We start from the raw sequence: 25,714 nt of genomic DNA, 5'->3' as shown, positions 1-25,714 counted from the left end.
AAAGAAGTTTATAATCTGGTAAAAAGATCAAATTTCTGAACAATTATGGAAGTGTAATTCAGGCTATGAAACAGGTACATGTAGTGTTAGAGGAAAAATCTCCAGACTCTGTTTCATGGAGACCATCCTTGAGCTAAAACATGACGTACAGGCAGGAACTTGCCAAGAGGCCAAGTCCACAGTGGGCACGATGGTGTAGAGAAATGGCAAGCCCAAGGACCAGCCTGCAGAGGAGGGAAAGTGATGAGAGGGGAAACAAGAAAGGTACAAGGCTTCCGGGATGTCCTGCTCAAATGTATGGGTTTTGTCCTGAAAGAGATAAAGAATCATCAAATCTTTTGAAACAGGAGGTTACAAACAATTTAGGTTTTGGAAAGATTGCCTGGCAATGAACACTTGCTGTTGGTGCTAGAATGTTGTATGTTGTGTGCATTTTCATGCAGGTACTCACACATGACACAAGCAGTAGAAATGGACTCTGGCAAACAGAGCACAGAGTTTATTGGAGAGGTTTAAGGACCTCACAGAATCTATTTAATCTGGGGAACTGAGCTTGGAAAATGGGTAGGAACCAAAGTAATGAAAGTGTGGGACTTGAGCCAAGCTGGATTCAGTGCTTTGGCTTCAGAGATTGATTTCTCAACTGTCCTTGCTGCTTGGCCTCATTTACTCAAGATTTAAAGTCCCAGATATCAACATTCAGTGGAAAGAATCTCTGTCAGGGGGCCCAGGCTCTAGACTGACCCACAGACTCCCCTGGTCCCACCAAGGTCACCCAACTGGGGATTTCTTCCAGAGAGGAAGGGTGTGCTGAGGGGCAGAAGGGGAAAAACAAATCCACCATCGTGCACATTCACGAGGTCTTTAAAATTTGAGTGGGAGAAATGTGTGCTGAGACCACCCAATTGAGCATCGCCTCTGAGGATGACACCAAAAGATGGTCCCAGAAAGGGCAGAGTCAGTGAGGTCAGTCTTTATTGGTGTATATAGATGAATTGCTGAGCACATAGCTCCCAAGTCACCATGGCCTCAGCATAGACTTTTCTCAAACCGTAGCTTCAAGTGTAGGGTAGGTTGGTGTGTGCGTGTTGGGGGCCCTGCTCCATTCACCTTCTCAGGGACCCAACTTCCATCCATTTGGTAACTCAGTGGGTCCCTAGATCTTCAGCATCTCCTTAATCACTCAGAAGATAAGGAAAGCCAAGGACTGCCCACTTGCATGCATGGTGCATTGGCCAAAACTCCATCACCTGGCCCCATCTTTCAGCGGCAGAGGCAGGAAGATGTGCCCAGGTGTTGGGAATAGGTAAGCATTACAGCCTCTACCTCAGACCCCTCCAGTTTGCTGGAATAAGCCCTATGAATCCTCTTTGCGTGAAAATAAGTTTAAAATCCTGTGTCTTCCCTGATCTTTTAGTAGAGCACTGTGTTGAGAGGATTTTGAAGCCAAATCCAGGATAAGTGGTAAAGAATTCTGTGGCTGATGGGCTAAGTATGCCATGGGCATGCAGTACATTGCTTTTGGGTTTTTCTTTCTTTCTTTTTTTTTTTTTTTGGCCATGCCCATGGCAGGCAGAAGTTCCTGGGCCAGGGATCAAACCTACACTGCATTAGTGACCCGAGCCATAGCTGTGACAACACCAGATCCTTAACCCACTAGACCACCAGGAAACTCCCTGCCATGGGCACGGCGAGTGCCACCTTTTTGTGGCACTCTACTAACTTAATAGCTGTATGACCTCAAGCCAGTCTTTTAATCTCCCTGAACATCCGTTTCCTACCGTACCTGCCTGCTTCACAGAGCTATTGTGACTATGGAATGAGATAATGTATTTGAAATTGTCTCCAAACTCTAAAGCATAATGTGGTCAGAATCCATTACAATAACTAATTCATTAGTCCTAAATCTCTTTCAGGCTTCAAGAGGTTTTAGTATTGTGAGATGTGATGATCGAGTACTTAAGTACATAAGACCAGAAATTGTCACATCCCATCACAACCATGGTTCATTAAACCCAATATTGTCATTGGCAGAGAAACTCAAGGGTACGTAGAAAGCTGCGGTTATTGTCCTTGATGTCAACTTCAGAGGAGAGTGACACAACCTAACGTGTTCTAATTTGAGTTAGTAATCAGGTGTGACTTTATTCTCCGTGATTTAATCTAACCTTTTGGAAAGCACGCCCGCATTATCAACTTGTGCCCTCTTGTTCTCTATTTTTGAAGCGAAGCTTTATCTTTTCATGTCTAAGCTTGGTATGTTACCCTCATTCGGCTTTCAAGGGAAAGGGACTTAGGGACTTATTGCAGGACTCTATGAAGAAGAAAGGAAACCCAGGAAACACTCTCAGCCGCTGTACTTGCAGGCATGGCGGAGAATCTGAATATAGTTTTTTTTCCTTTCAGAATCTAGTAAAATAATAGCAACCAAGCACTTATATATGGTATAAGCACTTTATATAAATATTCCCATATAACTGCACAACACGCTGTGCGGCAGGCTCTATCATTATTGTCATATGTGCAAAATGAGACACAGAGAGGTTAAGGAAGTTGTCCACGGTCACAGAGCTGGTAAGTGAATTTGAACCCCAAAGAGTCTAACCGTAAGCATGTGCTCTTAACTCTTTGCTGTTTGTTTCCTTAGGCCATTCAGTCAAAAGTGTTTCTCACTTTCATAACACTGCCGAATTCTGACTTGGTGTTGACTTCCCTGCTCCCTCCCTTTTGGTCTTAACTGAAAACTTCCCCAGAGAGAGAATATGATTGGGTCTATTTGCCACTAGTGAGTAGGGACACCCCCTCCACCACTTTTGGCTTCATGTGGGGGTCTCATGACAGCCGCTTTGGCTCCTTTACGAAGCTGTCTTTAGCAGGTTACTGGCCCTATCAGTTTTGACAGGATCATAAGGTCACATGACACAAAGCAAGGCTTTTCAGAGAAAAGCCTGTGGGCCAGGCAGGCACGTAGAGGTTTTGGACCATCCGTCCAGCCTTGCTAAATGCAGAATGTTCTCTGATTACAGTAGAGGCTTCTGTCTCTGCTCCTCACCTTGTTCGTGAAATGATGGACTTCAAGGATCCCCCTTTGCTCTTGCCTTTTTAGGCAGAAGAGCCCTTATTCTTTCTCCAACATTGTTCTGGTCTTTCTCGGTTCTGTTATGAATTTATTCAGGTATAGAAATCAGATGGATGACATTTTTTTTCCCCCAGACTAAATGCACCAAGGTTTTGAAGACGAGAGGGTCATCTTTATCCTTTGTTTCTAGCATCTTCAAGTTGAAGCCTCTCAGAATAAAGTCTCATTTCTTTAACATGGTGTGAGGGACAATAACTGCCCGGGCTCAGTGGCTCTCTCTAGGGTTATCTATAGACACGTCCCTAGACAAGCCCTGCGGGAGAACCACACTCAGGTGCCAGTATGTAGCATTAAGTACTCTAAAACCCCCAGCCACCGCTCAGGCTCTTTCTCTTGATGTCTTCGTCATGATAGAGTAGTTGTGTAGAAAATGTCCCAATAAAATGTAGAAAGGAGAGACCCCAGCCATGATGACTAAGCAAAGTCTAGCCAACTGCCCCAACCAGTCCTCCCCCATGCATCTGCTTCCGAATCTACTACCTTGCCTGACGTCACTCCAGTCCAACTAGTCAAGCTTGGACCCAGAAGACATAGCCCATAAAAGCCTTGTGAAACCCTTCTTCCGGGCTCAGACTCTGGAGAGCGATCTCCTCTGAGCCCGCCGGTGTAATAAAACTGAGTTCTCCAACTCTCCGAGTGCTCGCTTGGTTTCTCGCCGGGTAAAAGAGCTGATCCACTGCAGCCGCAAAGCTGCCGGAGCTGGTACGCTACAGCCACGGGGCTGTCGCCAGAGCTGATGTGCTGCAGCGCAGGGCTGCTGGGTATCTGCCGTAACAGTTGAAAGCTTGGGCTCTGGGGTCAGATGAGAATGGATTTAAATTCCAATTGTCCTTGGCCAATTTCTCAAACCCTACGAGCTTTCATCTCCTCACCTGTCAAGTGGGGATTACCATACTTATTCCCTTTGATCATTAAATCAGAGAATGCACAGAAAGTGGCCACTCTGATGCCTGGCAAAGAGTAAATAGTCAACAGAAGGGCTCCCTGATATTCTCGGGGCCCAGCTTGGACACCTCTGCTCTTCCCTTTCTCTTGCTCTTCTATAACCAATGCCCAATGTGCTCCTCCCCATAGCTATGGTGTTGGTCACTCATCTGACAACCACAACACTTTATACCTAGATGACGGGATAGTATTCCAAGATGTTAACCACTTTTCTTCCTGCAATTTCCTTTCCAAAATTGTTCAGCCCTCTGTTCAAACCACCAAGTCTTTTTGTACCATTACCTCAGGAAAAGGATGTGACAGCGGAAAACAGAGAAATCAGGAGACTCTCCCTGGTGTTTTTTTTTTTTTTTTACTTGCCACACCTACAGCATGTGGACGTTCCTGGGCCAGGGATTCAATCTGAGCCAGAGCTGTCACCTATGCCATAGCTGTGGCAATGCTGGGTCCTTTAACCCACTGCGCGGGGCCGGGGATCGAACCCAAGCCTATGCAGCAGCTCCGGTCACTGCAGTTGGATTCTTAACCCACTGCACCACATTGGGAACTCCTGTTCCTGGCTTTTTGGTTCTAAAAATCCAGTCCCTTAGGGAATCAGAAGGACATCATACCTTGGGGGCCCCGCAGTTGTAATAAGGAAAGGATTGTGGCAGCTGTGGTATAAGGGCAGCCACCACTCAGGGACAATCAATTGTTCCCATGTAGGACTCTGGGACTGCTGTTAACAGATTCTCCTCTTTTCAAGAGAAACTTAAAAAATGAGACTTTAAAAAAATGTGAAATATGAAATTGAATTTATCACTCATTGCATATTTTTATTTCAAAACTTTTAGTCAATACAGCTTTATTCAAGAACAAACAATGAGTAAGAACCTGAAAATACAAACAAGACAATCTCTGTTCCAGGAGCTCCTTGTCTGAAGGAGAGCCAGACACACAAACAGAGGATACGGTTGAGTGATAAGTCTTATGTTAGAGAGTGATTCCCAGCCTGTGAGCCCTGGGCCAGCAGCATCAGCATCATCACCTGGGAACTTATTAGAACTGCCAAACTAGAATCGGAAAGCTGCTTGTTTTAACAAGCTCTCCAGGCGATTCAGATGCATGCCAAAGTTGGAGCGCCCACCTGAGAGTGGAAAGCAAAGCACACTTTGGAAGAGAAAGCCAATACATTTAGGCCAAACTTGAGATTTGTTCCATTGAGAAATCGCTTCCTGGTCCCTTCCAGACTAGATTCTAAATATGTTACTCTATGATAGTTGACAAGGACGATACGAAAGTGTATCGATCTCTTTAAGTAAACGATAAGAACTTTAAGAGCAGGGTCTGATTCTTCTTTTAATTTTCCCTTCTCCCCCTCCTTTCAGATATCAGAACAATACTGAGAAAGTACAGGCATTGGAATTTACTTGAAATAGCTAATTTAGAAATTAGACCATCTACGCTGGTGCAAGAATTATACATTCACTATGAGAAAATGGCAAATGCATATTGATAAATGTTCATAATTTCCTGTGACAAAATATACACAAAAGTTACCATTTCAACCATTTAACAAATATACAGTTAAGTGGTTTTTTGGTTTTTGTTTTTTTGGCTACACCCATGGCATGTGGAAGTTGCCCAGGAAGGGATCAAACCCAAGCCATAGTAATGACCTGAGCCACAGCAGTGACAACGCCAGATCCTTAACCTACTTAGCTAGCAGGGAACTCCTGGAAAATTTTAAAATTTTCATGGAACCATAAAATTATGGCTAGAATTATATTAATAAATCTATGAATATTTTTCTTTATGATTTCTGTTACCATCCTTGAAAGCAGTCACCACTCAATGCTAATGGATGTATTCAATTATATTTTCTTCTAAGTTTCTGTTAATTTAATACACACAGGATTTGCTTAGATGTATGTTTTTTCCTAAATGGCTAATCAGCAGTTTTAGCATCATCCTTTCTTTTTCTTTTGGCTGCACCCGCGGTGTGTGGAAGTTCTGGGCCAGGGATCCAGGGAATTAAACATGCACCACAGCAATGACCCAAGCTGTTGCAGTGACAACGCCAGATCCTTAACGATCTGTGCCACAACAAAAATCCCCAACATCGTTTTTTTTGGATAAGCCATCTTTCCTCCGCTGATTTAAAATGACATCTTCTCATAATTTCCGCTGGTATTTACTCCTGGATCTTCCGTCTAGTCCTTTCAGAATATGACATTGTCTTAATTACTGTCCTGTTATGCTCTACTCTCTAGGTGAGTTAAGTCCTCCTTGCTTTGTGGTTATTAATGGTCATATAACAGTCCATCACGTAGCTGAAACCTGGCCTCTGTTCATAGGTACCAACTAAGTCTTAGAGACAGAGATTTGGGTGAAGCAGAAAGAATAGCTTTACTGCTTTGCCAGGCAAAGGAGGCCACGACAGGCTAACATGCTCAAAACTGTGTCCTCTCTTGAGAGGGGATAGCAAAGAGTTTTAAAAGTTTAGCTAAAAAACCCACCCAACCTAACAACAAGAACAACAAAAAACCAAGGCTGTTGATAAGGATTAGGATGCCTGCATTTTTCTCCTGCCATAGATCATTTCAAAGTCATCCAGGCTGGCCTCAGGTGGTCCCGTGACAGTTTCTGGTGGTCTTTGGGGTTACTGCACTTTGACCTACTCTCTGCAATGAAGATGGCTTACAAGAGGTGAGTGTTTCCAAGGAAAAGAAGACACCAGGTGGGCAATGTAACTCTTAACTAGAAAGTAATTATTAGCTGCAGTTCCTGTCGTGGCTCAGTGGTTAACGAATCTGAACAGGAACGATGATGCTGCGGGTTTGATCCCTGGCCTCACTCTGTGGATTAAGGATCCCGTGTTGCCGCGAGATCACAGACTCCGCTCAGATCCTGCGATGCGTGTAGGCTGGTGGCTACAGCTCCAAATTAGACCCCTAGCCTGGGAACCTCCATATGCCACAGGTGTGGCCCCAGAAAAGACCCAAAAAAAAAAAAAAAGTAATCATTAGTAAAAGAAAGCAGCTAAGCAAGAAAGAAATCCTTTTTGTGAAAAGCCAGTGAGAGGAAGGGAATGGGTCAAGCAAGTCAGGGCATAAAATAATGGAGACTGTTTCAAATAGTTTTTACTGTTAACAGTTTTTCCTAATTATTAACTCTTGAGTCAGCCTTTTGAGACTGACAGGAGGCTTGGGAGGCCAAAGGAAAAGGGATCTACTTCAAAACACAAGGACACGGGGGCTTGCACATGGTTTCAATCACACAGGTACCTCAAGTTTCTAAACCAATCCCCTCCTTTGGCAAGTTTCCTATTTTTCATATATATAGTTTTGGGCTAAACTAAATGAACTCTACACTTAGGTGGCTCAAGTGGTGCAAATTATCTGTTTACCCTTTTCTTTGAATTATTTAAAAAACTCAACAATATGCTTTGCGGTTCTCAGTCATGGGAGAGCTGACAATCTGTCAGCTGGGGTTTAAGACAATCCAGGCGAGACTTCCGCGCGACACCAGGGGGCGCAGTTTCTCAGCTCCGGTAACCACATCCGGGTTCAACTGCATGTTCCGACTAGAATCAGTCGGAACCTTTCTGTTACGCCTCCAATTAATTTGGGCGGTGGGGACCATTTAGGCCTCCGCGCACCGCTCACCACGGCTCTCGCGGTTCGTTTGGTGCGGGAAGTCACACGTGAGGGTTCTGTTTGCTCGTTCCTTCGTCCTGAGCAGCATGGACGTGCTGGCGGAGGAGTTTGGAAACCTGACGCCGGAACAGCTGGCTGCGCCCATCCCGACTGTAGAGGTGAGGGGAGGGCACGCGGGGAGCGGAAGGGGCCGGGACGTGTCCCCCGAGAGGCGTTGCCCCCAGAGCTCTGGCCGGGCGAGGGGGGCGGGCCGCGGCTTCTGCGCATGCCCAGCACTCAGCGCACGCTCAGAAATCCACGCGCGCTCCCGGCACTGCTGGCACATGGAAGGGGCGAGCCCTGGGGAGACGTCAGCTGCCACGGAGGTTGAGCGGCCCAGTGCCCCGCTCTCGATTTGGGCTCTTCTAGTGTTCCCGCGTTGTCAGGGGAGGACTGCCTTGACCGCCTTGGAGGACGTATCGCATCTTTGCGGGCTTATAAAGGATGAGTTCCAGGGAGCTTAGGCCAGTTTGGGCAAGTCCCACAGCTGGTTGTGGTGGTAAAACCAAGTCGTCGGAATCGCAGACTAGTAATCCCTCCCTGTCATCCCTCCCTGAACTCAAGTTTGGGCTGCAGGAGTATTTTGAACGCCCGGAAAATTTCTTCCAAATTTTGCCTAGGTGTTTTCTGGAGAGTGGCCCTGTAGCTTTAATCAGATACACGGAAGTTAAGGATATCTGCTCTACAGTGAGATGCCTGATGAAGTTCAGCTGTTGACCGTAATTTTTATTTTATGCAAAGGTAATAGAGCTTCTGTGGGCCTCAAAATCTTAGTTGGCATGGAGTGGGGGAGTGGAGAAATAGTCAAGGGAGGGATTCAGGTAGAAGGAAGAGAACATTTGAAACCCAGAGGCAAGACCATTTGATGTTTTTGAGGAGTTAAGTCCAGGAGATCCCATCATGGCTCAACGGAAATGAATCTGACTAGCATCCATGAGGATGCAGGTTCGATCCCTGGCCTTGCTCAGTGGGTTAAGGATCCGGTGTTGCCATGAGCTGTGGTGTAGGTCGAAGACGAGGCTCAGATCTCGTGTTGCTGTGGCTGTGGTGCAGGCCAGCAGCTACAGCTCCGATTCCACCTCTAGCCTGGGAACCTCCATGTGCCACAGGTGTGGCCCTAAAAAGACAAAAAAAAAAAAAAAAAAAAAAAAAGTCTAATAGTGCTGGAGTGAAGAAAAGTAGAGGAGGAGAGATTAAAGGTGACAGATAGATGAAGGACCTGATTAGGAATGGTTTTGTTAGACCTCTGAAGCAGAAGTGAGATGCTGCTGACAGATGTAATGAGAATGACTAGCAGCATCAGTGGAACTATTGGATCATAAGAATCTTTTTATAATCATTGGGCAAATTAAGGACTTAGAGTCAGTCGGTCTGTAAGTCCCTGCAGTACACTGCTGATCTTCATCAGGCAATACTGGATTTTATTTTTCCTTATTTTATTATTTTTTAATTAAAAACAATTTTTTTGTCTTTTTTTAGAGCCGCACCTGCGGCATATGGAGGTTCCCAGGCTAGAGGTCCAATTGGAGCTACAGCTGCCGGCCTACACCCCAGCCATGGCCATGCCACATCTGAGCCTTGTATGCAACCTCCACCACTGCTCATGGGAACACCAAATCCTTAACCCACTAAGCAAGGCCAGGGATTGAACTCACAACCTCATGGTCCCTAGTTGGATTCGTTTCTGCTGCGCCACGACGGGAACTCCCTTATTATTATTTTTTTTAAATACTGGATTTTAACTCTTTAAGAGTTATTGTTTAAGAGCCAGCATTTACTGAGTACTTACCCAGGCTCTGGTCAAGCCTAATTATGTTATTTAATCATCTGAAGTAAGTATTGTTCCCCCATTTTGCCAATGAAGGTTTTTGTTGTTCTGCCCTCGGCATGCGGAAGTTCCCGGGCCAGGGATTGAACCTGGGTTGCAACAGTGAGAAACTGAATCTTTAACTGGTTGAGTCACTAGTGAACTCCAACCAATGAGGATTTTTTAAGGCCCAGAGAGGTTCAGTAAGTAACTCAGTGTCAGAAGGGTGTTAGGTGATGGACTCTGTTAGGATTCTGGACTCCGGCAGTCAGACTCCAGAATCCTCATCCCTACCTGCTGACTGGACTGCTGGCCTGGAGAGCTGCAGGAATAAGCCTAAAGGATTTCTGTTTCTTGTCTGAATTTGCACAGCGGTGAAGGGACCAGTACCACATTTCCAGTCTTCTGAATCGGGAGTAACAGTTTCTTTTCCTGGCCTCCTGCATCCAAACCACTGTCCCATCTTCAGGGTCCCGACTATGAATTCTACTCAATTCCGAGACCTCATTCCTGACGTTCTCAAAGTCCGAACCACTGTCATCTTTTACTTCCATGGCTCCTGACTTGTCCCATTCCCATCTGTTCTCTGCTTTGTAGTCAGAACCATCAGTTTAAACACACAGATGTGACCATGTTGCACCCTTGGTTAAAATTCGTCAGTCTGCCCATTGCTCTCAGTGCAGAATCTACAGTTTTTACCATGTTTGTAAGGCTTTCCTCATTCTGGGCCTTGCTTTCTTCTCTAGTCTGTTTCTCTCGCTCTTCTCCTGTGGTCCTTTCTGATCTTTCTCTCATTCCTCTTTGTGGATTTACCTACAGTAAAAGCATGAGTACTGAGTGTTCAGTTACATTAGTCTTTTTTTTTGTCTTTTTGGGGCCACTCCCATAGCATATGGAGGTTCCCAGGCTAGGGGTCCAATCAGAGCTATAGCTGCCGGCCTACGCCACTCAGGATCCAAGCCATGTCTGTGACCTACACCACAGCTCATGGCAACACTGGATCCTTAACCCACTGAGCGAGGCCAGGGATTGAACCTGCAACCTCATGGTTCCTAGTCAGATTCGTTTCCACTGTGCCACGATGGGAACTCCGAGTTAGTTACTTTAGTCTTGACAGTTAGGTGCACCCAGACAGCTACTGCCCTGTACAAGGTAGAGATTTCTGTAGTGATGAAAATGTTCTCTACGCTGCATCTCCCCTACCCCACCTTTTGCTAGATCAATTTTGCCTGAATCTCTTCCCCTCCTTCTCCTTCAGACTTGACTTTTTTTTTTAAGAGTAGTTTTAGGTTCACAGCAAAATTGATTTTCCACATACCCCATACCCCCACCTACCTTTTTTCTTGAAAAATGTTTTTACTTTCTCCAGGTTGTCTGCCTCCCTCTCTGGCCACTCCCCAGTCTCCTTTGCTAGATGTGCCTTCTGCTTCTCATCTCTAAGTGTTGGGACATTTTTGATCTCACGTCATGGAACTCTGCTCCACCTACACTCCTTAGGTGATCCTCCATTCCTTGGCTTTAATGACCACCCGTTGGCTGACCTGTCCCTGATTTAGATCTCCAGGGCTCTCTCTTCCCAACCTCCGGACTCCTCCGTCTCTTGTCTATGTTCACATCTCCACCTGAATGCCTAGTGGATATTTCAAACTTAACATGCCCCCATCCAAACTCCTAATGGCCCCTTAGCACCTAAAGCTGCTGCCCTGACAGCATCCCCACCTTCTCATCGGCAGAAATGGCAACTCTGCAGTATCAGTCTGGACGCCTCTTTCTCTCAGAGTCTCCATCTAATTTACTATCAAATCCTGTTGGCTCTAATTTCACGTGGTGTTTCCTGGCCAGCAGTTTCTCCCTACATGCATTGTTATCAGCCTGGAGGATTGCAGTGAACTCATGTATGACTTCCCTGCTTCTCGCCTTGCCTGTTTTCAGCCCAGCAGCTAGAGTGAGCCAGTTGAAGGGAGTCATGTCATCTTGTCACTCTTCGGCTCAGAACCATCCAATTCGTCTGTTAATCAAAGTCAGAAATTTTACACTTCCTCCAAGGTCTTACATGATCCTTCAGCCTTTACTCAGAAACTCTGTATTCTTACTTTAGACTCAGTTCTCACCATTTGTCAGATTTTCCATTAGCAGATTAGATGCCGTTCATGAAGAGTCTTATCGTGGTAAGCTTTTTACAACCTCAGGAAGGTGTGAAAGCAGGCCTAAGAAGCGTGGCAGTTTGCAGCTGTTTAAAGTAGCAGGGGAGCAGCGTGTGATATCCTTCTGCAGCCCTGAGCTCTGACCAGGCACTACTGAGAGAAAACAGAAGGAAGCCAGAACTCCTCTGGGGCTGAGAAATCCAGATTCCCTACTAGAGGCTCTGAAACTTACTTTCCCTTTCTCAAACTGGCAAACCCTGCTTACTCCAGAAGTGTCATGAGAGTAAAAGAAAGATGAAAAGTGCTTGGAATCTTGAGTCATCAAGAAGAAATTAAAGTATATTCTATTTAAGAAGTCTGTGATTTATATCTGTATATGTGTATATATGTGTTTGTATGTGTGTACACATGCATAGGCACGTGGTCTTTCCATAAAAGTGGTTGCAATGTAAAAATTGTTCTTTTTCATTTATTTTCTTTTGCTTACTGTGATAAAGGGGATCATTTTCAGTACATTAAAATAACTTCTTGTGAAAATATTGTGACTGCCAGCACGGAATTCTGATATTATTTATTGTCTTGATTCACAGGAAAAATGGCGGCTGCTCCCAGCATTTTTAAAGGTAATTAACATTTAATAATAATTAGTTGTTTTTCCAATGAAAACTCAAAAAAGCCTTTTTTTATCGCTAACATTTTTGGATTTTGTACAGCTATGTACTTTTCTAGGTTTTAGAAATACAAGAATTTATAAAGCAGTGTCTATGCCTATAAAGCACTGGTTAGCTTTGATAACCTAATTTTAGACATAAGAAGTAGTGTACATTGTAGCATGGCGCATGAGTAACATAAACCAAAGTGCTGTTGGCTAAAGAGTGATGCCGTAAATGGTCAGAGAGGGCCTCTCAAATGAGGTGAGACATAAACCCACATCTTAATAGGAAAGATGGAAGCTGGAAGATAGGATGCAGGGAGCCTGGCTTTGATAAAGCTGCTCAAGAGGAGCCTCCATGGGGTCTGTGGGAAACGGCGACCGGTCTGCTTGGCTGGAATGGATTGTCGGAGCAGCTGCGGATCATAAGGTTCCTATTCTTGAATTTCAGTATTAAGAATTTATGCTAATGGCGGCAGGTCCCACAATGAGAGACCACTTGACACCAGTAGGATGGCTCTAGTCAAAGAAAGAAAGAGAATAACAAGTGTTGATGAAGATGTGGAGCAAGCAGAACCCACGTGCTCTGCTGATGGGAATGCAAAATGTTGCAGCTGCTTTGGAAAAGAGCCTGGCATGTCCTCAAATGGTTAAACACAGAGTTACTGTATGGTCCTGCAGTTGTACCCAAGAGAGTTTTTCAGTAGCAATGGTGTGATATCCAGAACAAGAGGGCAGAAGCCTCACTGTTCACTGGTCAGACTGCTGAGAATTGTTGGTGAGTTCAGGGTGTCTGAGTGATGACACACTGGAGCCCACCCAGGAGCTGTCTCTGGGCTGCTGGAGGGTCTGGAAGGCACCCGTGTGAGAAACAGAGGAAGGGCCCAAACGGTCTGAAAGTGAGAATATCCAAGAGAGGTGTGATAACTAAACTGACTGCCCTAGAGGAGCATTTTCTCCAGAAAAGACAGTGAAGCCCCAGTGCTGGAATCTGTGGGAAAGCAGAGTGCAGATCATAAGGTTGAATTCCCTCCACATCAATCAGGACTATTGCAAAGTGGGGTGACTGCTTTGTAAGCCAGTGAGAGCCCCAAAGATGGTGTAACTAAAGCCAAGGCCCCAAGATTATCTGTCTGTTGGGAGTGCTCTGGAAATGCTGACCTGATTGTGTTTGAAGATTAAAAAAATATATATATATATATATATATATATATATGTGTATGTATGTTACACACTCCTTTTAAATCCTAAGATTTTGGAGTCTGTGTGTTTATTGTTTCAGTGCTTTTCCTAGTAGCACTCAGCGCTGTCTTTGTGCAGCCATACTGACTTCTGAGATGAAAGGAAGTCACTGCCCGCTGATCTGATCTCAGGTCCCTGGGTTACACCCTGCTTCCAATTTTAAATGCAAGTGTTTTGGGTTTTCTTAATAGAGATATTTTTTCCCCTCATCCTTCTGTAAGTGATCTGGCCAGATGTGTGGAAATCATAAAGTTGCTTACGTAGGAGAAAGACAAAAAAGAAAACAGGCATTGTTTGAGGCTCGACGAGATGATGCTCAGCTGCTGTGTTTTTTCGTGAATTTTCTGGTAAATTCAAAGCATGTGGAGAAAATCCTGCCTCATTTGTTAGCTCATGGGGTCATTTGGTGTATTCAGATACTCACATCTCAAATTCCAAAGGTCAGGTTGTTTTTCAGGGAGGAAAATTTGGAGGTGGAGGAGAGATGGAACGTAAATGTCAAGTGTTGCTAAGTAAAATGCATGGATTTTTTTTCCCCTCACTTTGGTTTTGAGGAATATTTGATCACTTCAGATTAGAGTCCACTGTGTCATCTCCCACATTATTGCTAATCTATTTTTGTCTGTTTAGGTGAAAGGCCTTGTGAAACAGCATATAGACTCATTTAACTATTTCATTAATGTAGAGGTAAGTATCAGATCCCAGAAAAGGATATACTTAAGAATTAACTGGAAGCCAGAATCTTTCCTCATGTTACTCTTTTCACTGCAGATAAAGAAAATAATGAAAGCCAATGAAAAGGTTACGAGTGATGCTGACCCCATGTGGTACCTAAAGTAAGCAATCAGCTACTCTTAATTTGCTATTTTCATTATGTTTAACTTTTTTTTGAAGTGAATGTAGATGCTATTAAAAAGCCTTTAACATAGGAGTTCCCATTGTGGCTCAGTGAAAGCGAATCTGACTAGCATCCATGAGGACCCAGGTTCGATCCCTGGCCTCGCTCAATGGGTTAAGGATCCGGCGTTGCTGTGAGCTGTGGTCTAGGTTGCAGACCTGGCTGGGATCCCGCATTAGCATTACCATGGCTGTGGTGTAGGCCAGCGGCTACAGCTCCGATTGAACCCCTAGCCTGGGAACCTCCATATGCTATGGGTGAGGCCCTAAAAAAACCAAAAAAAAAAAGTCTTTAACATAATTCTCCTTTGTATCCGTTTAATAGGAAGATAATTATCCAATGCTCAATTTTTAATTGGTAAGCTAATGATAACAGGTAATTATGAGTGAGAAGTTACTGAAACGATTAGGTTTAATTTTTTTAAAACAATTGTAAGCTTAGAGAAAAATTATAGAAATAGGACGAAGAGTTCCCTTGTTATCCTTCACCCAGTTTATGCTAATATTAACGCCTCATGTCAGAGTTCCGGCCACAGTGGAATTGGCGGTGTCTTGGGAGCGCTGGGACGCAGGTTTGATTCCTGCCCTCACACAGTGGATTAAGGATCCAGCATGGCAGCACCTATCAGGAACTGTGACTTAGATCTGATCACTGGCCCAGGAACTCCATATACTGCAGAGCGGCCAAAAAAGAAAAGAAAAACCAAACCCACAAAACATCTTATGTAACCGTTGCACAATTAGCCAAACTAGGAAATTAGCATGGATACAATACTGTCGACTAATCTACAAATCTTAGTGTTCCCACTCTCGTCTTCTTTGTGGTCCACGATTCAGTCCAGGACCCTGCATTATGTTTGGATGTCATATGTCTCCTTTGTCCTCTCCAATCTATGACAGTTCCTCAAGCTCTCTCTTGGTCTTTCACGACCTTAGCATTTTTGAAGAATTCTGGGCACTCGTTTTGTAGAAGGTCCTTTCATTTGGGTTTGTGCAGGGTTTGCTCATGACTGCTTTGGGTTCTGTGTTTTTGGCCATAATACCACAGAGACAGTGTTTTGTGCCGGTCTCATCACACCATATCCGAGGGTCCAGATGTCAGTATATTTTACTCGTAGTGATTTAACTTTGTTTGCTTGATTAAGGTGGTATCTTCCAGGTTTCTCCACGGTAAAGCTACCTTTACCTTATAGCAATTGATGACTGTATTAGAGGGTGACCCTTTGAGACTATGCAAATATCGTATTTCTCATACTTTCCCCACTAATTTTAGCACACATTGATGGTTCTTAGCTCTAACGGAAATCGCTGTGGTGTTGACTTAATGCTGAGTGTCTGCTTCCATCCTTCCTGTGCGTTACTGTTAGAATTGCTGCTGTGAGGACGAGCTTTGTTTTCTCCTCATTTACTCTCCATCTATGCTTTTATTTACATCAATAGGAACTCACGGATATTTATTTTATTCTCTGGGTAGTAGTCCAGTACGGTCATTGTTTGATTTCTCAAATTGTCCTAGATTTGGCCATAGGGAGATTCCTTTCAGTTAATGCCCCCGTTAATTTTCAAGCAGTCCTTTACTTTCTGGTACAGTGAGATATGCCGTCCGCTATTTTTCCTGTTGCAACCAGGAATCAGTCATTTTCCAAGGAGCCTTAGTCTCTTTTTTTGGAGAGCAGTGTTTAGCAGATAAGGGTGCCAGAGCCTCGGTAGGAAATATATGTATGAATACTAACATGTGCATACACAAATCTGGATCTTGATATCCTATTCATTTTTATATATGTTATAAAACCATGCATACTGATACCTCCAGTTCTCATCCAACTCTCCGGTACTCATTCTAACCTTCTGTCTTATTTGTAACGTCTATTCCTGACCTTGAGAGCGCGGACTCTCATTATCCACACTCTGTTTACTTATTCAGTCTCTAGGGTAGACATGAGGTCATTTCAGAATTGTTAATTCATCACTCTGTGAGAATAACATATACCAGTTAAAGTCCAATATTTGTATGCTGCTTGTCTGTATCGTATCCACTGTTTTCTGAAGTTATTTAGATTAGTTATTTTCTTTCCTACCTTTTCAGTGCTGTTGTATTATTCATTTCTAGGGCAGTAAAGTATGTATTTCATTTTGGGTTCCACTGCATCCTGGTTAATTTTAATTATGTGTTTACTTTTGGGGCTGTGTCACACATTATTACGGTTGTAAGAGTTACACCTGTAGAAAAAAAGTCTATTCAGGAAATTGTCCCTCCCCACCCCCCATTCTTCCCTTACTGTTCCCAATGCTCCCTGTAGGTAACCAGTCTCATTAGTTTCTGCTTTCTCCTTCCTGTTTCTTTTGCACAAATGAGCACCTATATCTTTTTTATTATATATTTTCTTACAAGAATGATAGCATGCTATAAAAACGTTTTTGCACTTGATTTTTTTCATTGAGTATCCTTTCTAGGAAGTTATATTTTCAGTTTTTGTAAAGAGGTTTTTATAAAAAGATCTGTAATATTTTATTTTTTAATTGTGTGGCAGTGCCCAAGACATGCAGAAGTTCCTGGGCCAGGGATTGGAACCTGCACCACAGGAGTGACTCAGCCATGGCAGAGACAATGCCAGCTCCTTTACCCACTGAACCACCAGGGAACTCCAACAGTATTTTTTAAAAAGATAACTTGTTAGGATTTTCTCACCTTTGTAGACTAGATGTACTATGACTTCAAGAAGATCTCCAATTATGATTTTGTTTGTCATCCTCTGCAAGACAAGCATTTGTCAAAGCATAATCTTGTATTTGGGAGGAAAATAGCCTGATTGTTTATATGTTCTTCCAAGAAGTGTAATTGGTCATGAAATCTTTTGCTTTTCAGGTATCTTAATATCTATGTCGGGCTTCCTGATGTTGAAGAAAGCTTCAATGTGACTAGACCAGTGTCCCCTCATGAGGTAATTATCAACCTTAATTTAATTGCTTTAAGAGGAAGACTCAGTGCCCTTCATATGTATTCTTAAAAAAAATGATTTAACAACAGGAAAAAATAACCAAAATAAAAAAGCACCTGTGTAATACTGTACTATATTAGGAAACAATTTTGTACTAGTTGGTTTGTCCTTTAATTAACTTGCACCGTTGGGTAACTGGGTCCTATTTATGTCCCGTTGCTGAGTTTCCTCATGGTCGCCCCACCCCCATCCTTGCTGGCCACTTTTGCTTGTTAGTGCGATGTGTGCTGTTCGCGGCAGGGGCTTCTCACTCAGTATGTTTTTTGAGGGTCAGCAGGCCTTGTGTTAGCAGAGGGGACAAGGACAAGGAGCTCTCGGTCTCACAGAAAAGGCTGATGAGAAGAAAATGTAAATACTAGGGTTTTCACAGAAGTACGGACAAAGGCTTATAGAACAGGCCTTTTATCTTGACTTTTAACAGATTCTAGATTTCTCTTCAAATTCTTCTGCTTAGAGTCTAAATTGAGAATTGACTCAGGAAAGAAAACAATTTTTGTAAATTTTTCTGGTTTGTATTAATATAAAGCTAAAATAGCAATGAGGGAACATAGCCCAGGAATCTTTATTAATGAACAAATAAGGTGTTAAGAGTATTATGATTGCTGTCTAAGCAAGGTTACACGGGAAGTATGATCAAATAACCCAACATTTTATATAGGTAAATTTTGATATTATTTCATCACTGAGGCTTGACCGAACATTTGTTTTCTGCTGCAACATTGAGAGATACAAAAGAAAAAAAGAGGGGGAAAAAAAAGAAAAAGACAAGATATAATATCTTTCTTCAAGTTCATACTCTTGTAGTGAGATGAAAATAACAAAACATATGACACATGCACCAGGGTTGCAGACTTGAAAGCCTAGGAGGATCTCCTGGATAAGGCAACTATGTGGCATTGTATCGAATAGGGAGTGGTGAGGACTGGAATTGTGGAAAGTGTGTGCCCTGATTTTGCTTTCCCCGTCTCCCCATTCCTAGAACTTGCCAGTTTTTCTAGAACGAGACAGCCAGTTAGCAATTTCCCGGTCAGCTTCTAAACTTGTGTTCCTGGGTTCAGTGAAGGGAGAAGAAAAAGAGTTTGAAATAGTTCAAGAAGACTGAGGCCACAATTGTCATAATAATTCTTCCTGATGTTGAAGAAAACACACCACTATTAGTGCAATTAGAGAAAGAAGGTGCAGAGATTTCCTGGAGGACTCTGACTCTAGGAGAGATGGGAGTGTGGGGGAGTAGGTGGGGGGCAGTCATGGGACCCTCAGCAGGACTGGGGTCCACCTGCACAGTCCTACTCCTGTGGATGAGAAAGTCCAAGGGGGGCCCTGGGGTTTGGGTCCCCATTTTTACCACATCTGTCAATTTCATTTCTATTTAAAGGGAGGAGTTTGTTGAGACCCACAAATATCTGCCTATCATGAGCATTACCTCTGCTTTTTTAATGAGACAGTATTTATATATTACTCTGTGCCGGGCACCATTTTAAAAATAAATACTTTTGGGAGTTAAAATTATTCACATTCCCCTTTTACATATGAGGGACTGAGATGCAGCAAAGTTATTTAAAATTTAGCGGGTAGAGCCAGGATTTGAGCGCAGGCAGTAGAGTCCACACTCTTATCCCCATGCTGCCCTGCCTTTGGTCTGGCCCACGGAAGGACGCTTGATCTAACTAATGTAAGGTAAACAGTCCTTACTGGTCAATAATAGACATAGCTGATATTTAAAAATCCTGGGCATGGTTAGAAAGGCTAGAAAAGGTTTAAATCTAACTGTCTGTGTTTCGGTAGAAGCCCCAAAAAAGATTCAGTTCTGGGAATTGCATGCTTGATGTGTAGAGAGATTCTTTTTGAGATTACAAGGCACGTGAGGACCATCAGTGTAATGAAGACGTGAGGATTGTGATGGGTTTCCTGTGTCTCATCATGGCCCAAGAGGGATCGTTTAGAGAGTCATGACCATGTAAAAGTAAAGCCTGCGAGAACAACTTCTGAAGTTCTGTAAATGATTCAGAAATTGTTAGGAAGATACGTGGAATGATTTGTGCTCTGCCGTATCACTCGGAAAGGAATCTGCGACCTAGTTTAGTTTATCTAGAGAATGGAAGGAAGTATCATGTAGTTTTTTTAGTTTGTGCAATGCATGCTTTGGTTATTGTACTGGTTGTTCACTGTTGTGAATAAGCCAGCCACATGGGTGACTTTCCAAGGACCCAGTTTGCAAGGAGTAATGTAATGGCTTCAAAGATAAGGGGGCAGATGGTGATGGCATCAGATCAGTGAGAAGAGAAATAGTACCACATTTATTGTAATTTCTGGGCTGGCAAGAGCAGGGATTCCGTGTGGCTGGCAAGGTCCCTCTCGTGAGGAAGGTAAGCTCAAAATTCTTGGTGGCCTTATGGCAGCTCAGCATTGGTGGAGAGATCCGCAGGCCGTGCTTCTGCGAGAGAGGAGTTCTTGGATGCTGTCAGGATGCTTTCTTCTCCAGAGAGGAGGAGCCGTGACTGTCTGACTCTCTTTCATCTTTCAGTGCCGCTTGCGGGACATGACGTACTCGGCCCCCATCACAGTGGACATTGAGTACACCCGAGGCAGCCAGAGGATCATCCGCAACGCCTTGCCCATTGGCAGGTGAGCAGCCATGCCTCCTGGGGCCACACCGCCTGCCTTCTAGCCCTGGGAGGTGACCCTGAGCAAGGCCAGCATGCCCCTGCCCCATTTCCTCATCCGAAAAGTGTGGGAAAATGGAGCCTCCTGCACGGGGGTTATTTTATGGGTCCAGCGAGTCAGGGCACATAAAGCACTTGGAGCAGTGTTCCTCATGTTGTGGGTTTATGTTTAAATTTTGAAACCTGTTCCGTAAAGTTAAGGAAATTGCTTCCATTTCCTCCTGTAACTCCAGGCTGTTAGGGAAACATGGGGTAAGACAGCGTTTCATTGGACCCTCCTGAACTGCTCTTCTTGGTGGATTCATGCATATTTTGAGTTTTCCTGGAAGCATGACTGTTTATAGTGGTATTTAAGGACGAGGTTATTTACTTGCTGAAATATTGTTGGAAATAATAGATAGCATCAGCTGGCATTTTTGCTGTCTGCTTTTCCTCATTAGGGAACTATATTAACTCCCCCATGGAAATGGACAGAACCCACAATATTGTGCGTTTAATAATGGTGTTGGGGAGTTCCTGTCGTGGCGCGGTGGTTAACGAATCTTGACTAGGAACCAAGAGGTTTCAGGTTCAATCCCTGGCCTTGCTCAGTGGGTTAAGGATCTGGCATTGCCATGAGCTGTGGTGTAGGTTGTAGATGTGGCTCAGATCTGGCATTGCTGTGGCTCTGCCGTAGGCCTGCAGCTACAGCTCCAATTAGACCCCCTGGCCTGGGAACCTCCGTATGCCGTGGGCGTGGCCTTAAAAAAAAATAATAATGGTGTTGGACTTGAAACTTAGTGCAAATAGTTTCCATACAAGTGCCCCCCCCCACTCAAAGTGCTAAGAGCTTAATGAACATCCGTTTGTTCATCAGATATGCACGAGCTACCTATCATTGTTATGTACTGTGCTGGGTCCTCAGGTAGGTAGAGGATACTTAAGATATAGCCCCTTTGGCTGCCTTCCTTCCCAGCTGCCAGAGAAGGCAGGCCGAAGTAACTGTGGCACCAGTAGACAAGTACTGTGACAGAGAGAGAGGACCAGAGTCCCCAGAAACACAGAGAAGTCCTTCCCCTACACTCCTCCTAAAGGAAGGGGCTGTTGGTATTGTTTCTCTCTTCATTCTTCAATTAAGAAAATAAAAAAGGATGTAAAATATTAATTTAGCGTGACTGTTTATCAGTGTTAGCTTCTCTTATAAATGGACCATACTTGTGTCCAGTTAAATCTTGGACCATTGCTAAATTATCCAGATTGCATATTGTGAAAGAGAGGAGAGATGGGAGCAAACCAGAAATAGTACCATTTAGGGTTTAGATCCTGTGTTAAAGAGGTTCAGATCCTGTGGGGAAGGTGGGGCATGTAACTAGTGTTTATTGAATATCGCCTGTGTCTTGCGACAGGTGATTTCATCTGTCAGCCCCACATTCAGAGAAGCGACCTCTGTTAGAGTGCTTATGTGTACCGTCCACTTCCCTAATTACATACAGTATCTCGTTTGTTTTTTTTTTGAACTAAAAAGATTTTAGTTTAATCCAAATAATACTCGTACTTGGTAACAAATCAAATAGTACGTAGGAACATTTCATACAGAGCGGGAGCTTTCCTCCCCAGCCTTCCACACCCCAGTCCCATTCCCAACCTTGTAACCAGTTCTGTTGTTTCTTCTGGGGGTTATTACATCCATAACTTCAAATGCCAGCCGTATGCATTTTTTTTCTTGGCACATCTATTTTAGACACTATTTATTGACTCCTAACATCGAAGGTGTGGGTTGGCTTGTCTGTATCACCCACTTTCCTTCTCCCTTCCTCTTCCAAATTTTGCTGCTTGTTTTTTTAATTCGTCTTTTGTTTGGTAGTTTTTTTTATTCTTATATCTTAGTGTCTTGAATTTTATTTATTTAAGTAAATTCAGGCTATTCCTATCCCTACCTTCCCATTAGGATTTCCTTTTTAACCTGTGAGTTACTTAGAAGACTGTTTTTATGTTTCCAGATTGGTCCTTTACATCAGGTTTTGGGACTTTGTGGAGATCTGTTTCTTTTCATACATGTTTCATGTGTGTTTGGAAGCAAGGGGTATTCTGTAGTGGTTATGTCACTGTCTATGTGTTTCTTTTATTTTTATTTATTAAAAAAAATTTTTTTTTCCTTTTTGTCTTTTCTTATGGCCACACCCATGGCATATGGAGATTCCCAGGCTGGGGGTCTAATTGGAGCCACAGCTGCCAGCCTACACCACAGCTCACGGCAATGCCGGATCCTCAACCCACAGAGCAGGGCCAGGGATTGAACTCGCAACTTCATGGTTCCTAGTCGGATTCGTTTCCGCTATGCCACGATGGGAACCCCGTGTTTCTTCTAGATCAAGGTTGTTGGTTGTGTTGTTTAGATGTTATATGTCTTCACTGATTTTTAAATTTTTTTTGTAATTACTAGGAGACTTGTTAAAATTTCCACTTATGATGATGGATTTGTCCATTTTTCCTTAGGTTTGTGTACTTTTGCTTTTTGAAGGTATGATATTAGGTACACGGAAATTTTGAATTGTTACATCTTCCTGGCAAATTGAACCTTTTATTATTAGGCATTTTTCCTTCTTTCTTTTTTTTTTCTGCTTTTTAGGGCTTCACCTGTGGCATATGGAGGTTCCCAGGCTAGGGGTTGAATCGAGCTACAGCTGCCGGCCTATGCCATAGCCACAGCAATGCCAGATCCGAGCTGTGTCTGCGATCTACACCACAGCTCCTGGCAACACCAGATCCTTAACCCACTGAGTGAGGCCAGGGATCGAACCTGCAACCTCATGGTTCCTAGATAGATTAGTTTCTGTCGTGCCTATCTTATTTCTTGTAATGTCGTTTCACCTTAAAATTAATTTTATCTGTTCTTGCTATACCCACATCTGGGTAATAGTAAGTAATCAGCTTTCACTTGATTATTTTTCTGGCATATTCTTTTTCTTTTTAACCATTGTGTCCTTATGTTAACCTTTATGTCCTATATATTTGAAATAAACTGCATATGGCTAGATTAAAAAAATTTATCTGAGAATGTAATTCATTCACATTTATTATGTTACTAGGCTCTAGAACTTTGCCTTAGTTCTTCAGAGTTGCCTGGTTAGTTTTGATAGTCTCCTGTGCCTTACACTGATTAATTCTGCTATTTCTACGAAACTAATGGGAGTCACTTTGTTCATCATGAATCAAAAGTTGCTGCCGTTTCTGACTTTCCCTAAGGCTTGTCTGCCAAGTTTAAGGAAAATAACATTGAATGTTTGTTATCTGAGCCACAAGAGCAGTGTGCCTGAGGAAATACTTCCTTTCACTTGGCCTTTCATGCAGTACATCTCTCTGCCCTTTCTAGCACATAGAATGCATGTATGTGGTACAGTTTATTTAACCAAATTCCCCCTTACTGGGACATTTTAGGTGTTTTTTTCCTCCTAACTTTTCACTCTGGTACAGCACACTGGGTGTCCTTATACACACGTGTTTGTAGTGTTGATTATTTTGTGAGACTTAATTGCTGGGAGTGAAATTATGTTTCTAGCAGATCAAGCAGGGCCTGCAGACCCCTTAGTGAGATGTCCATTGCACAGTTTGTAATCTTTACAACTTTTTTGAAATGACAATCTGTGTGTGACATTTTCTCTTGTTTTATTTCAAACAGAATGCCCATAATGCTACGTAGTTCAAACTGTGTTCTTACAGGAAAAACACCAGCAGAATTTGCCAAACTGAATGAATGTCCTCTAGATCCAGGTATGTGTGATTTCTGGGATTTGTCCACTTCTTTTTTTTTTCTTCTTTCTTTTTCTTTTGTTTTCTCTTGCTGTTGTTTTACCATTTTTCCTCAGAAATAATGCCAGCCTTTCTGCTTGATAATAAACTTGGATGAAACGTTATTTGCAAAACATCTGAAAATTTGGTTCCAACTTTATTAATTTGTATTTTAAAAAAATACGCTGTTTCCTCTTTCATTTCAGTTTAAAAACTTTCATACCTCAAATTCTGATTTATTATTGTGGTTTATAAGGCTTTTCTTTGTCTCTTTGTTCAGTGGTTTCTTTTGGAATGCTCAAAAATGCAAGAATAACCTCACAAGGTTACTTGTCTGGCTCATCTGAAAAGACTCAAGTAGCTCATTTAAGACTGTTTTAAATGTCCTATGGGGGCAGAAAGCGAAATTCTTTTGTTTAAATTTTTAAAGTTATATATTTGTAGTTATTTCCAGGCAGTGGTTGGTTGGTTGTTTTTTGGTTTTTTTTTTTTTTCAAGTTTCAAGCGTAGCATTTTTTTTTTTTTTTTTTTTTTTTTTGTCTTTGCAATTTTTTGGGCCACTCCTGTGGCATATGGAGGTTCCCAGCCTAGGGGTCTAATCGGAGTTGTAGCCACCAGCCTATGCCAGAGCCACAGCAACTCGGGATCCCAGCCGCGTCTGCAACCTACACCACAGCAGAATGCCGGATCCTTAACCCACCGAGCAAGGCCAGGGATTGAACCTACAACCTCATGGTTCCTAGTTGGATTTGTTAACCACTGAGCCATTTAACAGAAAGTTCTTTTAATCCTTAATTCATGTTTCGTGTTGATTTAGTTTGTAGTTGCTCTTATCTACTTTGTTTAAAGTTGCATTGATGTAGAATCCCAGGTTTTGGTCTTATTGGAGTACAACAGGATGTTGCAATACAATCAAATATATTGTATTGTTTTGCTTATATTCTGAAGGTAAAATGAAAGCTCACTTTATCCTATTCTGAATTGTGTGCAAAAAAAGACTTGTTAGAAAACTTAGAGCAACTTTTAGTGTATTGAAGATTGTCAGTTATTTCTGTGCTTATAAAATCTGAAGACTAATTAATTTAACGCATTTTTTCCGTTCACCTTTCATATATGTCAGGGGCTAGTGATCCGTAGAACAGTAAGGTACCTTCTTTATCCTCCAGAAGTTTATCATCTTGTGGCTCATTTGTATAAAATTATGTGCTGTTATCAGTTCATAAAACAATATTGGCAAACCCTTTGAATCACGTGATGGCCAGCACTTGGAGGCGATGGAAGAACTCTGTCTTAACTGGCCACTGCCGTTACCAAGTCCACCACTGGAAGGATAGGTGGTCACGCTTCTCTTGTTTCCCTCGGGCAGGTGGTTACTTCATTGTCAAAGGAGTAGAAAAAGTTATTCTTATCCAAGAGCAGCTGTCTAAGAACAGGATCATCGTGGAGGCGGACAGAAAAGGGACCGTGGGTGCTTCAGTTACCAGGTATGGATAGCAGAGATGGTGTTCTTAAGAAATACTGATCCTGGAATTCCCGTCGTGGCGCAGTGGTTAACGAATCCGGCTAGGAACCATGAGGTTGCGGGTTCGGTCCCTGGCCTTGCTCAGTGGGTTAACAATCCGGTGTTGCCGTGAGCTGTGGTGTAGGTCGCAGACATGGCTCAGATCCCGCATTGCTATGGCTCTGGCCTAGGCCGGTGGCTGCAGCTCCAATTCAACTAATAGCCTGGGAACCTCCATATGCCGCGGGAGTGGCCCAAGAAATAGCTAAAAAAAGACAAA

At 43.1% G+C, this 25,714-nt stretch overlaps 1 protein-coding gene across 5 annotated transcripts in view; it reads left to right on the top strand.

Moving 5' to 3' along the window:
* The first annotated feature begins 6,660 nt into the window (after positions 1-6,660).
* The window catches only part of POLR3B (RNA polymerase III subunit B), a 122,212-nt gene continuing 103,158 nt past the window's right edge, over positions 6,661-25,714 (top strand). For 3 of the 5 annotated variants that reach the window (XR_014803094.1, XR_014803095.1, XM_021091574.2), the window contains exons 1-8: positions 7,735-7,880; positions 12,303-12,335; positions 14,237-14,293; positions 14,378-14,442; positions 17,370-17,445; positions 20,027-20,127; positions 23,824-23,915; positions 25,300-25,417. Coding sequence is in view for 3 of the 5 variants with exons in the window: in XM_021091574.2 (XP_020947233.1) it covers positions 7,809-7,880; positions 12,303-12,335; positions 14,237-14,293; positions 14,378-14,442; positions 17,370-17,445; positions 20,027-20,127; positions 23,824-23,915; positions 25,300-25,417 (614 nt within the window). In the remaining 2 variants the exon portion in view is untranslated. Of the gene's footprint in view, positions 6,773-7,734; positions 7,881-8,040; positions 8,503-12,302; positions 12,336-14,236; positions 14,294-14,377; positions 14,443-17,369; positions 17,446-20,026; positions 20,128-23,823; positions 23,916-25,299; positions 25,418-25,714 lie in introns of those variants that run through there. The other 2 variants (XM_084955464.1, XM_021091576.2) reach the window with 2 other exon arrangements.

The sequence above is a fragment of the Sus scrofa genome, chromosome 5 (genome assembly GCF_054392235.1).
Source record: "Sus scrofa isolate SSC_HxYL_T2T_F1_AM1 chromosome 5, Sscrofa_HxYL_maternal_Yorkshire_Landrace_v2.0, whole genome shotgun sequence".
NCBI classification, from domain to species: Eukaryota; Metazoa; Chordata; class Mammalia; order Artiodactyla; family Suidae; genus Sus; species Sus scrofa.
Note: the sequence above shows the minus strand (reverse complement) of the source record. Positions and strands in the feature narration are given on the sequence as shown.